Source organism: Loxodonta africana, chromosome 5 (genome assembly GCF_030014295.1).
Source record: "Loxodonta africana isolate mLoxAfr1 chromosome 5, mLoxAfr1.hap2, whole genome shotgun sequence".
Taxonomy (NCBI): domain Eukaryota; kingdom Metazoa; phylum Chordata; class Mammalia; order Proboscidea; family Elephantidae; genus Loxodonta; species Loxodonta africana.
This window is the reverse complement of record NC_087346.1, coordinates 42,859,349-42,872,538: the sequence shown is the minus strand read 5'-3', so window position 1 is coordinate 42,872,538 and position 13,190 is coordinate 42,859,349. Positions and strand designations below refer to the sequence as shown.

The window sequence follows — 13,190 nt, the reverse complement described above, 5'->3', positions numbered from 1 at the left end:
TTCCCAATCTGTAGAATAATTAGATAAAAGTTTATAAGAATGGTGTGAACGCTGATTGAGATAACATGTAAAGTAATATTTTCAAAATACTTTGAGAATTCTTTGGAAGACAAAAAATATTCATTTCAATAAATATTTTTTAAGTACCTATTATACTAGAATTAGACTAGGTACATTAGCTCAAAGATGAATAATCAAAATTTCTACCCAGAAAGACATCACGGTCCAAGTAAAGTAGACAATTGTGATATCTGCTATATAGAAAAAGGAGAGCAGAGGCAAAAGGACACCTACCATAGGTATTTGGAGGCAGGGTAGACAGGTGAGAGTACAGAGGACCTAACAGACTATTAGTTGTCCCCCCAAATCTATTCTCATTTTCTTCTTCAATATTTAGGTGTCCAGCTGAAGACTACTTTTCCTAGCCTCCCTTGTATGTAGATGAGCCGCATGAGTAGATTATCACCAATGAAAAGTACACAGTTGACACTTGGAACTTTTAGATCATCTACTTAAGACAGTTGTCCTGAACTCATTCCTTCCCTTTCCCTCTGCTAGAATTGGTTATAAAGGGAGCAACTTTGAAAACCAGGTGTTGAGAAGTGTGGAGCACTGCTGTTGAGTGGATTCTGACTTCATAGCAACCCTATAGGACAGAGTAGAACTGCCCCACAGAGTTTCCAGGCAACACCTGGTGAATCTGAACTGCCAGCCTTTTGGAGATCACAAAGGAGAGTATATTTAAGGAAGAAAGAATAACACAGAGAACGTGTCATGCATTAAAAAGTATAAGCAGTTAAATATTTCTAGAGATACCAAAAATAATAATGCAAATTGTCAACAAAAGGTTTTTTTTTAAAAAGTCAAATCAAAAATTAAGCTTTTTCTCCTCACATCTAATCAATCTGTAAAGTAAAAACTCATTACCAAATAACTTGCCTTTCCAAAGGGCTCATTCCAATAAACACAATTATATTATTTTAACTTTTCTTTATACATACCATACAAAGCTCAAATAAAATGATTCCAAGAGACCATACATCTGATTTGGGACCAGAAGGTAATGGTTTTTCACTTGGCATATGATCAGTGGCTTTGAAAATTCCTTGTGCAATTACCTCGGGTGCCAAGTATGATGGATACCTATAATGATGTATTAAAATAATGGATAAGTACTATATACTGCAAAGGGGGAAAGAAGTAGTAGTATATTTTTACTATTGGTGTGGTCAGATCTATATAAAAGTTCCATGCAATTAAATAAGCAACTGTTGCTAGGAAGAATTCTAAACTAACCATTGTAATACAGACTTTTATAAAAACTGTCCATTTACTCTTTATACTGAACTATTATTTAAAGTCCATTTTATCTTTTAAAAGAGTATTCTTTTGAGTAGTACAAAAGTAAAAAAAATATATAGATTTCAAATATATAAATTGAAAAGTAAGTTCAATCTCTGTATGCTGGTCACCCAGTTGACCAATCGGGCAATAATCAATGTTTCCATTTTTTGAAAACATTGATTATTTGTGTGTCCTTCCTAAGATATTCCTCCCTCCTCACCCCCAATATGTATATGTGTATGTGTGTATGTTTATGTATCTATATCCTATTTATCCATCTACCACCACTGCCCCACATGATAGCATACTGTACACACTACTCTATTCCTTTGTTTCCCACCTAATACTATACTTTAGAGTTCATTCTAAAAAGATAAATAAGAGTTGCCTCATTCCTTTGAAAACTACAAAGAATTTCATTGTACACATGCATTTAATATATGTGATCAAACTCTGATGATGTTTTGGAAGGTCCATTCTTTAACTATTACAAACTGTTGAAATAAACATATTGTAAATATTCCATTCCCCACAAATGTATGTCTAGCTGATAGATAAATTCTTAGAAGTAGCACTAAAAGATCATTAGGTAGATTACAAGGGGAAAAGACAGAGGCAGGGTCTGGAGGAAGCTATATGCAAGCTTCTTTATGATACTCTCTCTCCCCTCTGGGTCATATGGCATGCATTTTTCACCAGCAATGAAAATGTAGCAACATGTAAGCTGTATGATATTCCAACCTAGGAAAGCCCATTAAAGATTCAGGGTCCAAGGTTTTCACTGGGGGCTAGTCATGTTGGCATTCTCTGCCTAAACCCAAACCCGAACCCAGTGCTGTCGAGTTGATTCTGACTCATAGCGACCCTATAGACAGAGTAGAACTGCCCCATAGAGTTTCTAAGGAGTGCCTGGCAGATTCAAACTGCCAACCCTTTGGTTAGCAGCCGTAGTACTTAACCACTACACCACCAGGGTTTCCCCCTCTGCCTAGCATGTACCAAAATTCAACACCCCTAAAATGGAAGCATAAAACACATAGTTTACACAAACAGGCACAGTAAGCTACCTTTATCAGTTACGGAACCATGGCAACAGTTCCGAAGTACAAGCTCCCAGGTTCAAGCCAAGGGCCAACCTTGCAAGCAGATCAAGTCTGTTCTGATAACTATTTTCTGCTCAGTTGTTGCTTTTTTTCTCATTTATCTCTAGGAGTTCTTTGTAATTTGGATTTTTTTTTTTCAGTAATTATGAGTTAAAAATATCTTCTACCATTTTGTGGCTTGTCTTTTCATTCTATTTATGAGTTAGAAGCTGTTAACCTTAATTCAATCAAATTAATGTTTCCCCTTATAATAAATGATTTTGTATCTTGTTAAAACAATAATCATCTGCCTTATTTCCTAAAAGTTTAATACTTTATCCTTTCATATTTAAGTTTCTTAAGCCATCTAGAGTCAATTTTTTATATAACGTGAGATAAAAGTAAAATTTTATTCTTTTTTTTTCCTACATAGCTATCATGTAGTGAGCGCTTTCCACTAGTCTGCCAGGTCTAAAAAAAAAAAAAACCAGAAATCAAATCTCCATGTACATATAGGCTTGCTTCTTTGCTCCCTATTCAGTTCCATTGGTAAATTTGCCCAATCTTATACCATTACACTATTTCAAATCTATAACTTTATTTATATAAATAATTACTGATGACTGATAAAGCAAATCCTCCCAAAACACACACACTTTTTAGTTTTTCCTCAGGGGTTTCTATGCTGTTCTTAGATGTTTGTCCTAGAAGTTAATTTTAGAACAATTTTGTCAAGTTCTCACTCTTTCACATGCAGATACATACACAGGGTTGGACATTTTATTAAAAATAAATCAAACCCAGACCCAGGATGGAGAGAACTGGCATCTTTCCAATATTGAGTCTTCCAATATATGAGTGAGGTATATCTCCCTAAATAGGTCTTCTATAATTTCTTTTGAAAATGATTAATTTTTTCTACAAATATTGACTTGATTATTCTTAGATATTTCATATTTTTTCTTGGTTTTGTAAATTATTTTTGTGTATTAACTTTTTTAACTAGCAACCTTGCTGAACTTTTACTAATTCTAATAATTTGAAGCGTATTCTTTTAGGTTTTCTTTGTAGACAATCCAATTATCTGTGAATTACAAGTTTTCTTCTTTTCCATTCTTATATCTTTTAGTTCCTTTTGCCTCCTCATATGTGCTGGCAGAACCTCTTGTCCAACATTCAAAAAAAAAAAAGTGGTAATAGGTGACTAGATGACATCTAGCTTTGGTCCTAATCCTAAGGAATGTTTTTAACCTGTCACCATTATATTGTTGCTGTTGTGTGTGTTTTAAATAATCTTTTTCAGTCTTAATCATGAATAAATTTGAAATTTTTAAAACAACTTTTCTGCATCTATTACAAAAAGTACAGGAGTCTTTTCCTTTTAATTACTAAGTATTTTAATTACATTAATTGATTTTCTAATGTTTAATCAACCTGACTTTTTTTTGTTTCCAGTAGCTACCTTAAAAAATTATAATTTTACCTCCTCCTTTTCAATATTTAAATACATCTTATTTATTTTCCCTGTCTAACTGCATTTATTACTACCAACAACACATTCTTCAACAATAGTGGTATTAATAAATATCCTTGTTTTTAATCTATGAACTTTCGGGCTGAGATTTATGTCTCTATCTGATGACAGACAAAGCTTCTGGCTTTGATTTAAAAATATTCTATTTATGTTTTACATTAATATCATAAATGACATTTGTACTTATACTTTTTATGTGGCTCTTTGGCAGGTCTTAGGATTCGTGTTACACTAGTTTATTAAAAAAAAAATCAGAAGCATCCCATTAAAAAAAAATTATGAAGTGTGTATCATTCTAATTAAAATAGCAACATACTTAGCTATTCATTACAGCTTTGGTAGAATTTGTCTACAAAAGCCTGGTTGAGGCGTTTTTCTGAGGAGAAGAAACTTTTTCTACACTTCTATAACTGGTCTATTTAGATATAAAAGTTCTCTTTGGCGGTGAGTTTTGGTAACTTATAGTTTCCTCCCAAATCATACATTTCATCCTAGTTCTCCAATTTGCATTGGGTTGAGCAAAATAGTCTTAATAGATTCACTAAAAGTTCTCTGATTCTCTAGTTATTTTATTATTGCCGTATCTTATTATGTATATTTGAGTTTTCTCCTGTTTAGGTTAATTTTTTTTTTTAACCTCCTCTTCTTTTAGTACCTTACTAAATTTAGGTTAGAGACCTTATGAGAATTTGATATAGGTTAATTCCAGTGTATATATAAATATTTGTGTCTATCACAGGGAAATTCACAGTAGGGAATTCAATGGTAAATATAAGGAGAAGCATACTATTACATAAAAAATTTCCCAACCAGACAAAAACTGTTCTAATATCTGCTGTCTCCTAAACTCATAAATGTAAACAGATTTATTTAGTAATAGAAAAGACAGAGTATTTATAAAGAGCATATTCTATAAGATATGATGAACTTCTAACTTTAATTTTCTGATAAATTCATTGGATGAGTTTCATTAAATCTTAATTCATCTGCTCAGATGGAAATATACTCTCTTCTCAGTGAATCTTCATCGTATTTTATCTGTACCCTTCCTATGGTTCTCTAATGACTATAAAGTACTCATTTTACCTGTTCTATATTTTATGTAATATACTATGCATGATATATGATACATTTTATATACTTTATATACTGTATAGTATTTAATACACAAACACTTAACCTCCTGTCTAAAAAACAACAGAAAATCACCATCAGGACGCTGGTTATCTTATTAATTTTTATAACTCCTCAGCAACTGCCAATGAGACCTAAACATAAGATATGCTCAGTATATTTTTATTAAAAAGAAAAAAAAAAAGAGAATTTGCTATCAAAAATGCCTGTCAGGCCTGCCTAAAAGACAACAATTTAAAAAGCGGACAGTACATAAGAACCAGATTTACTGGTAATTTGCAAAATCTGAATCCCACTGCCTAGAAAAGAAACAAACAAACAAAAATAGCTTCTGAAGAAAAATGAAAAAAAATTAGTGGAATTCTGCCCTACTTATTACATATGTAGACTACCCTTTTTTCATTTATTTTTTAGTGATATAAAACAATTTAATAATTAGGAGATAGTCCCTATGACATCATCTAATAATGACTACAATCAAAATGCAATTAACATCTACATAAAGTAGGCACTCAAATATTAATTCTATTTCTCTTCCTCTCTTTTTTCTAAAGCCATGTCCTTACACAATGATTGCCAGTGCTTCAGATTTACATGTGAAATACAAGTCAATTAAGCCAGAGAACACAAATTTAAAGTCATATGAACGAATTAATTTTTTTATTCCTTTGTCATTTTAATATAATGATGATGGTGATATCAATATCTTCTTTTAATTTGCTCATGTACTTCTCTCATGTACAAATTTATATTATGTCATTTTACTTACCCTAAGAAGGGCATATTGCTCTTCTTTTTAATGAACGTGTGAAATCTCTGGATACAGCTGGAATCTACTGGAAAAAGCACTGGACTTGATATTTTAATACCTGTGTTCTAATCCAATCCTATTACATATTAAATATGTGATCTGGATTTCTTCATCTTCAAAATAAGGAATAATGACTACCTTACATAACTGTTATAAATGGTAGTGAATACATAAAGATGCTTTATGAAAATGGAAAATGTGAACTGTTATAAATGGTAGTGAATACATAAAGATGCTTTATGAAAATGGAAAATGTGGCATAAACGCAGTATTATAGTTTATCGTTATCATCACCATGATATATCTAGGAGGCAAATTGTTAATTTTTAATACGTATTTCCAGCACATTTAAACTAAAAGCGATCGTATGGTTAGTAAAAACTCAAGCAACATCATCGGTAAATTATTCTATCAAAAATTCTGGCTGGTCATTTCTACAAGCACAGAGGGAGTTCTTGTTCCAAAATTCTATTTTCCCTTTTAATCAATGACAGAAATTAATAAAAACAATAAGCCCTAAAATCATTCTTTAAGTAGATAATCTCTTTTCAACAGGCTATCTTTTTTAGTACAGTAATTTAACACTCAAAGACAATTACTAGAACTTGCTGTATGACTGGTGAGGTAAATATAAGTGGCTTTTAGCATCTGTTTGATGTTTTAACAAGGTATTAAGCCACTAGCCAATTGAAATGAATGTCCAGTTTGAAACAGATGTTATCACTTTACATTGTTGTTCCTTAATATTTATCTTTTGAATCAACTGCAAAATTCTTCTGGTGTAAATATTTTCTTTCATGCCTTAGCTGTTTGATCACTTTATTTTTCCTGGCTAATGTTCCACATTTTGCTCTTTGATACTTTCTGGTGGACCCTTTGGGTCCAAGACTTCAAAGCAAGCCAGATCAAATGATAAAACAAGACCAACTCTATCTAAGCATTTTAATATTTAAGTGTACTTCTTCAGGCTGCTTGATGTGTTTTAAGAAAAATCACCTTCTTTCTTCTATTCAACACTAAAACCTAAAGAACCCTGAAGTAAGTTGAAAACATACAGTAATTCTTTTCCAATTGTGGTTAAATAAATGTAATTCTTATTTGCATTACGTTTTTAGAGTTGTCTTTTAAACAAACTGATTTAGACAAAAGGAAGCAGCAGCAGCCACTTCAAAAGGCAATTATCACATGACAAAGGTGCTAGAGCTTTACTATGAACTTATTACATTCAAAAGAGAATTAAAAAAAAATAGGAAACTGCAACTAACTTTATAAAATATTGCTTTATGCTTGTGAAAAGAACTGTTGCTTAGAGTTTTTGATATGCAAAACTATAAGATAATGAATATATGCACCTTATTAAGTAGGACATAAAAGCAAAATTTTCCCATTATACAATGACTTTCTTAAGACAGGAATCTATCTCGTTCATTTTGTATATCTAAACCAAAAAAAAAACCAAACCCGTTGCCGTCGAGTCAATTCCGACTCATAGCGACCCTATAGGACAGAGTAGAACTGCCCCATATGGTTTCCAAGGAGTGCCTGGTGGATTTGAACTGCCTAACTTTTGGTTAGCAGCCGTACTTCTTAACTACTATGCTACCAGGGTTTGCTTTGTATATCTAGAACCTAGAAAAGGGGGTGTTCAATAAACGTATTCCGAAAAGAAGGAATGGCTAAATGATTTATTATAATTTAAGATTATCAGTTATGCCTTAGCTAATGAAAATTTTACATAAGAAATCTACAATCTAAGTTATAAAGATGGAAGGATAATTTATAAATGAGCCTTTTTTTTTTTTTTTGGTTTGTTTATATCTTAATAAGTTTTTAAGCAACCTTCTGCTTCAAGAAAAATTCCACAACTCCATACCACAATTCTCAGTAATGCTGTGACCTAAACCAAACCCATAGAACTGATTTTTAGAAAGCCCAAAGAGCAATATATACTATTAAAATGAACCAGGGAACAATTGAAAAATTATGAGTATGGTCCCTAGATTAGATAATAGTATTCTACCAGTGTTAATTTCCTGGTTTTGATAACTGTACTATGGTTACGTAAGAAAATTTCTTATTTTAGAAAATACAATTTGAAGTATTTAGGGATAAAGGGCAATCACACATGATTATTTTATAAGATTCAGAAAAAAAATTATATTTAAACACACATGCACAGTCACAGGAAAAAAAAGAAGACAGATAAAGCAAATGCAGTGAAAAGTTAACGTTAGGGAATCTAAGAGAAGGTTATAGAGGAATTCTTTGTACTATTTCTATAATGTGTATACATATTATAAACACTGATGGTGTAGTGGTTAAGAGCTATGGCTGCTAACTAAAAAGGTTGGCACTTCAAATCCACCAGGTGCTACTTGGAAACTCTATGGGGCAGTTTGACTCTGTCCTTTAGGGTCACTATTAGTCATAATTGACTTGATGGCAATGTTCTTTTCTTTTTTTGGTATACATATAAAATTATGTAAAAATGAAACACACACCAAAAAAACTACATTATTAAAACGTTTAAAAAATAATCACACAACAAATGTAATACAAAAATCTATTTCAAAGCACCTATTTTGGTACAGGATGAAATAAACTTCCGTCCTTTTCTAGGAAACCAACATACATCTGGAATTCCATTATCAGAAGTGATCAAACGAACCCCTCCAAACTTAAATACAGTTTTACAGCTACAGAATTTACCCCATTACTTCTGATATCTACTATAACTCAACTAGAGTCTTAATATACCATTTGGTTTTAGAGAATAGACAATTAAACTTAAAAAACTTTAAACTGAAAATAATGTGAGAGAGGTTTTTCTGTCTCTTGATGCACACACATTGTCATTATGTGAGAATCTTATGAACTTACCTCAAACATATCTAACTCCGACTGAAATAAAATTAATTAGTAAGCATTAAAAAGCAAAAATGATCAATGATTTATTAGCCTGTCTGCCAACTCAATGAAGTATCTACATCAGAGGTCTCTAGGATGCTGGAAAAAACTCACTGGTACTCTTTCAAAAATATACATGGTAAATTAAAATGTATTAATAAGAAAAGCTATTTTTAGAATCAAAAAGCAATATTTTATTAATAACTAGCAAAAATATACACACCATCAAAGATTACAAAGTTAGAGATAGAACTTAGAATAAAAGAAAACATATTCTTACCCTATTGGGAAATCAACATCATCACCATGAGCTGTCATGTGATAAAGTCCAAATTTAGCCAATTTAATATGCCCCTATAATAGTGAAGGAGAAAAAGCAATATAAAATATCTTAATATTACTGGAAACAAAAATCATTATTATATATTTCCTAAGAAAACCATTACATAAACATTAAGAGATTATATTTTAGTTTACCATAATTTTATCACAAACTGTCAGTGTTTAAATTTTGCTATATACTCAGTATGTATGCGTGCATGTGTTGTTGTTGTGTACTGTTGAGTTGACTCCTACTCATAGTAACCCTATCTATAGGACAGAGTAGAACTGCCCCAAAAGGTTTCCTAGGCTGTAATATTTACAGGAACAGATCTCAGGTCTTTTCTCCCATGGAGCTGCAGGTGGGTTTGAACTTCTGACCTTCTGGTTAGCAGCTGAGCGCTTAAGAACTGTGTCACCAAGACTCCATATATACACAAGTTTGTATGTATGTATGTATATACATCTGTGGTGTACGTGTATATATCTCAAAATAACAAATCATACTTTCTTAAAAATTTGGCTGTTTATATTATCCAAGGCTTTTGGCTAAATCAGGAAGTCCTCATTTTTCTTGAATCCTTGGTTAGAATGTTTTGTGATAATTTCTACAAAAGAATTTTTTTTCAAGAAGTTGCTTCATTCCTAATATAAGAATTTAACCTTGACTTAGGAGTTCTTAACTTGAAAAGACTGATTCAAAAACCATTAGGATTTTGATGAATCTCCTAGATTTCTAACAATTTTTAGTATTGTTTGAGAATAACATAATTATCCTAAGTGTGAGGTTCTTAATACAGGGCAAACACAAATAAGTCTCTTAAGTTTTTCCCTTTTTAGATGTTTATGGATTTAAAAAATTAAGTTGATTTTAAAATTGGTTTGTTTTCTTCCCAGGAACTTTATTTTCCAGCATTATAGAAGATTTATATTTTAAAACAATTTAGATTAGTTATAGTAATGACGCTCTATTGACATAAATCTGAAATTAATAAGTGTCATTTTCTCTTTTGTGGTTTTTAATACCATAGGGTAGCTGTATTGGAAGTCTGGAAAAGAATCAGAGAAAATGAATAATCCTACTGATACAGAAGAAAAATTCAAGAAATAAATTACCAAAAACTTTTTATATGCTTATCAACAGGAATGAAACTACAGTTGTTCCTGAAAATATTCCACAATTCTCTTAAAAGGGTTGCTTAGCTTCTTATTAATCCCCCATAAGATTTCCAAGTAAAGAAGCAGCACTCCAATATAAAAGGAAGCTAGGTTTTAACAGCTTATGAATAAAGAAGATAAATGAGAAAGGAAAGAGGGAAGAAGAAGAAGAAGGGAAAACACAGTGTAGTTAAGTTTGTAAGAATAATATTCTACCTAATTAGTCTGAGAAGCTTACTTAAAATAAAAGCACAGTCAAAATGAGGCTTAGGTCTGAGACCAGAATAATTAGACTACCAATGACCACCCTGACAGTGAATACAAGGGAGAGACCCTTAAGGAGCAGGAAAAAAGTGGAGTGCAGAACTCAATTACACTTAAAAAGATCAGATTTAATGGTCTAAGATGAGACCAGAAGATGTAGCCCCTAGACTCTCTGTTAACCCAGAACTAAAACCATTACTGAAGCCAATTCTTCAGACAAAGATTAGACTGGACTATAAGACACAAAATGATACTTGTGAAGAGTGTACTTCTTAGTTCAAGTAGATATATGAGACTACATGGGCAGCTCCTGTCCAGAGGAGAGATGAGAAGACAGAAAGGGATAGGAGCTGGTTGAATAGACATGGGAATTCCAAGGTGGAAACAGGAGTGTGCTGTCACACTTTAAGGACAGCAATGTGTGTATAAATTTTTCTATGAGAAACTAACTTGAGCTGTAAAGGACAATTAAAAAAAAAAAAGAGTGAGGCTTGGGAAGCCACAAAGAATATCTTTTAGAAAAAAAGAATGTGAGGAAAAAATAAAACATGAAATTTAGAAAATGGACTTGAGAAAAAAAAAAAGAATAATCTATGTGAAAGGCATATGGATTTATATACTTTAAGATTCTTATGTTTTTCTAACAACCACAATGATACCACTTTCACAGTCTTTTCATTATAAAGATTCTTAAAACATATTCTCATTGTCTGATCCCTTTAATTAATGGAGCAGGCCTGATTTCAGTATCCAACCTCAAATAATAAACCAATATTAATTTATTATATTATTTGACACTTACCTTTCGGTCCAAAAGAATATTATGAGGAGCCAGTGCACGGTGTACTATACCATGTTTGTTCATATACTGCAAGCCCTGAAGTACCTCAAATGCTATGCACAAAACCTTCGAATAGCTACAAAGAACACAAAAAGTCACAGGTGAGTTATAAAGCAGATATGGAACCTGTTTTAAGGACTGAAATGAGGACAAGTGATAAAATTAAGAGTTTTATTTTCGTTGCTCTTATTTCAATCTCAGAAAATAGAATCTATACTTTTTAGAAAATATCTATTTGGACATATTTTGGAATTTCTGATTATAATAGAATTGATCTGACAAAGGTCTTAAGTTTCCTAAGGGCTACTTTAATAGCAGCATTTGTTCTTTCCAGGATGGCACTTTAACTTTGGTGATATGTATTATTTACTAAAAAACAAACAAACAAAAACCAACCAGTTGCCATGGAGTCGGCTCTGATTCATGGTGACTGCACGTGTTACACATTAGAATTGCTCCATAGGGTTTTCTTGGCTGTAATCTTTACAGAAGCAGATTGTCAGGCCTTTCTTCCACGGTGCCACTGGCTGGGTTTGAACTGCCACCCTTTAGGTTAGTAGGTGAGTGCAACCATTTATACCATTCAGGGACCTGTATTATTTACAGAGGGTATAACTGACCTTCTACAAGTTGTGAATATAAATGGTAGAACTAAGTCAAGAAAAGCCAACTATTCTGGTTAAGACAAAATATCTAAGCCCCTCAACTGTTGTCTGGAGGCAACATGAGAAGGCCGAGAAGGACAGGACCTGGTTGAGTGGACACGGGAATACAGGGTGGAGATGAGGAGTATGCTGTCACATTAGGGGGTGAGCAGCTAGGGGTACATAGCAAGGTGTGTATAAGTTTTTGTATGAGTGAATGACTTGATTCGTAAACTTTCACATAAAGCATAGTTAAAAGAAAAGTATGAGTCTAGAGAATTAAAGCTATCTCCTTTTAGCCCCCCCATAAAATTAAAATATTTGAGTTATAAATGCTAGAGTTGAACAAAAAGTAAATAAAACAAAATTTCAACATTAAAAAATATATATCTAAGCCCCGAGAAAGAGCTATGATATATTTTATAGTATACAGACATGAGCTGACTTTCACATCAATCCACAAATCAATCAACCAACAGTAACTTATGATTTATCAGTTTATCAAATACTTCTCTTTAATTCTTATCATATCCTCCCTAAGCCGTCTTCCACACAGATGACCATATTCTTTTTCTATTTCCATCCCTATCTCTCTCTCCTCCCCTTTCTAATATTTTTAATAAAAAATCATTCATGTAAGAAATTGGGAATAATATACACAAAGAAAGGGGAGACTCATTCAAGCACAGCCCCTAAAAACCACCAATATTAACATTTTGATACAGATTTCATTTCTATTTGTAATTTTAAATTAGATTTTTAAAAATTAGTATCTGTAGATAGTCACCAAAAGTAATTTTTTAAAGAGGTATAAGTAACAAGCCAATCCCAAAACCCATTGCCATTGATTTGATTCTGACTTGTAAGATAAAATGGAATCATAAAACTATAACCTGTTACTGTCTAGCTGATTGACAAAGCTATACTCAATCTAAAAGTAGGCAAAATAAAAGGAAAAATAAGAACAAAAACCAAAAGGAATAGAAAACAGGTATTAGATTTTAATCCAGATGTATCAATAACTATATTAAATGTAAGTGGTCTAAACTTACCCGTTAAAATACAAGGACTTTAAGACTGGGTAAGCATTAAGACTCAACTATACTCAGTCTACAAGAACCCACAGTATATAAAAGACGTAGGTTGAAAG

The 13,190-nt window shown here is 32.2% G+C and overlaps 1 protein-coding gene across 13 annotated transcripts in view; it reads right to left on the bottom strand.

The window, feature by feature from the left end:
• TBCK (TBC1 domain containing kinase) overlaps positions 1–13,190 on the bottom strand; it is a 284,662-nt gene that overhangs the window by 212,958 nt on the left and 58,514 nt on the right. For all 13 annotated transcript variants that reach the window (XM_064285475.1, XM_064285476.1, XM_064285474.1 and 10 more), the window contains 3 exons: positions 11,358–11,472; positions 9,093–9,166; positions 1,002–1,143 (listed from right to left, as the gene is read on the bottom strand). In XM_064285475.1, the coding sequence (XP_064141545.1) occupies positions 1,002–1,143; positions 9,093–9,166; positions 11,358–11,472 (331 nt within the window). The remainder of the gene's footprint in view (positions 1–1,001; positions 1,144–9,092; positions 9,167–11,357; positions 11,473–13,190) is intronic.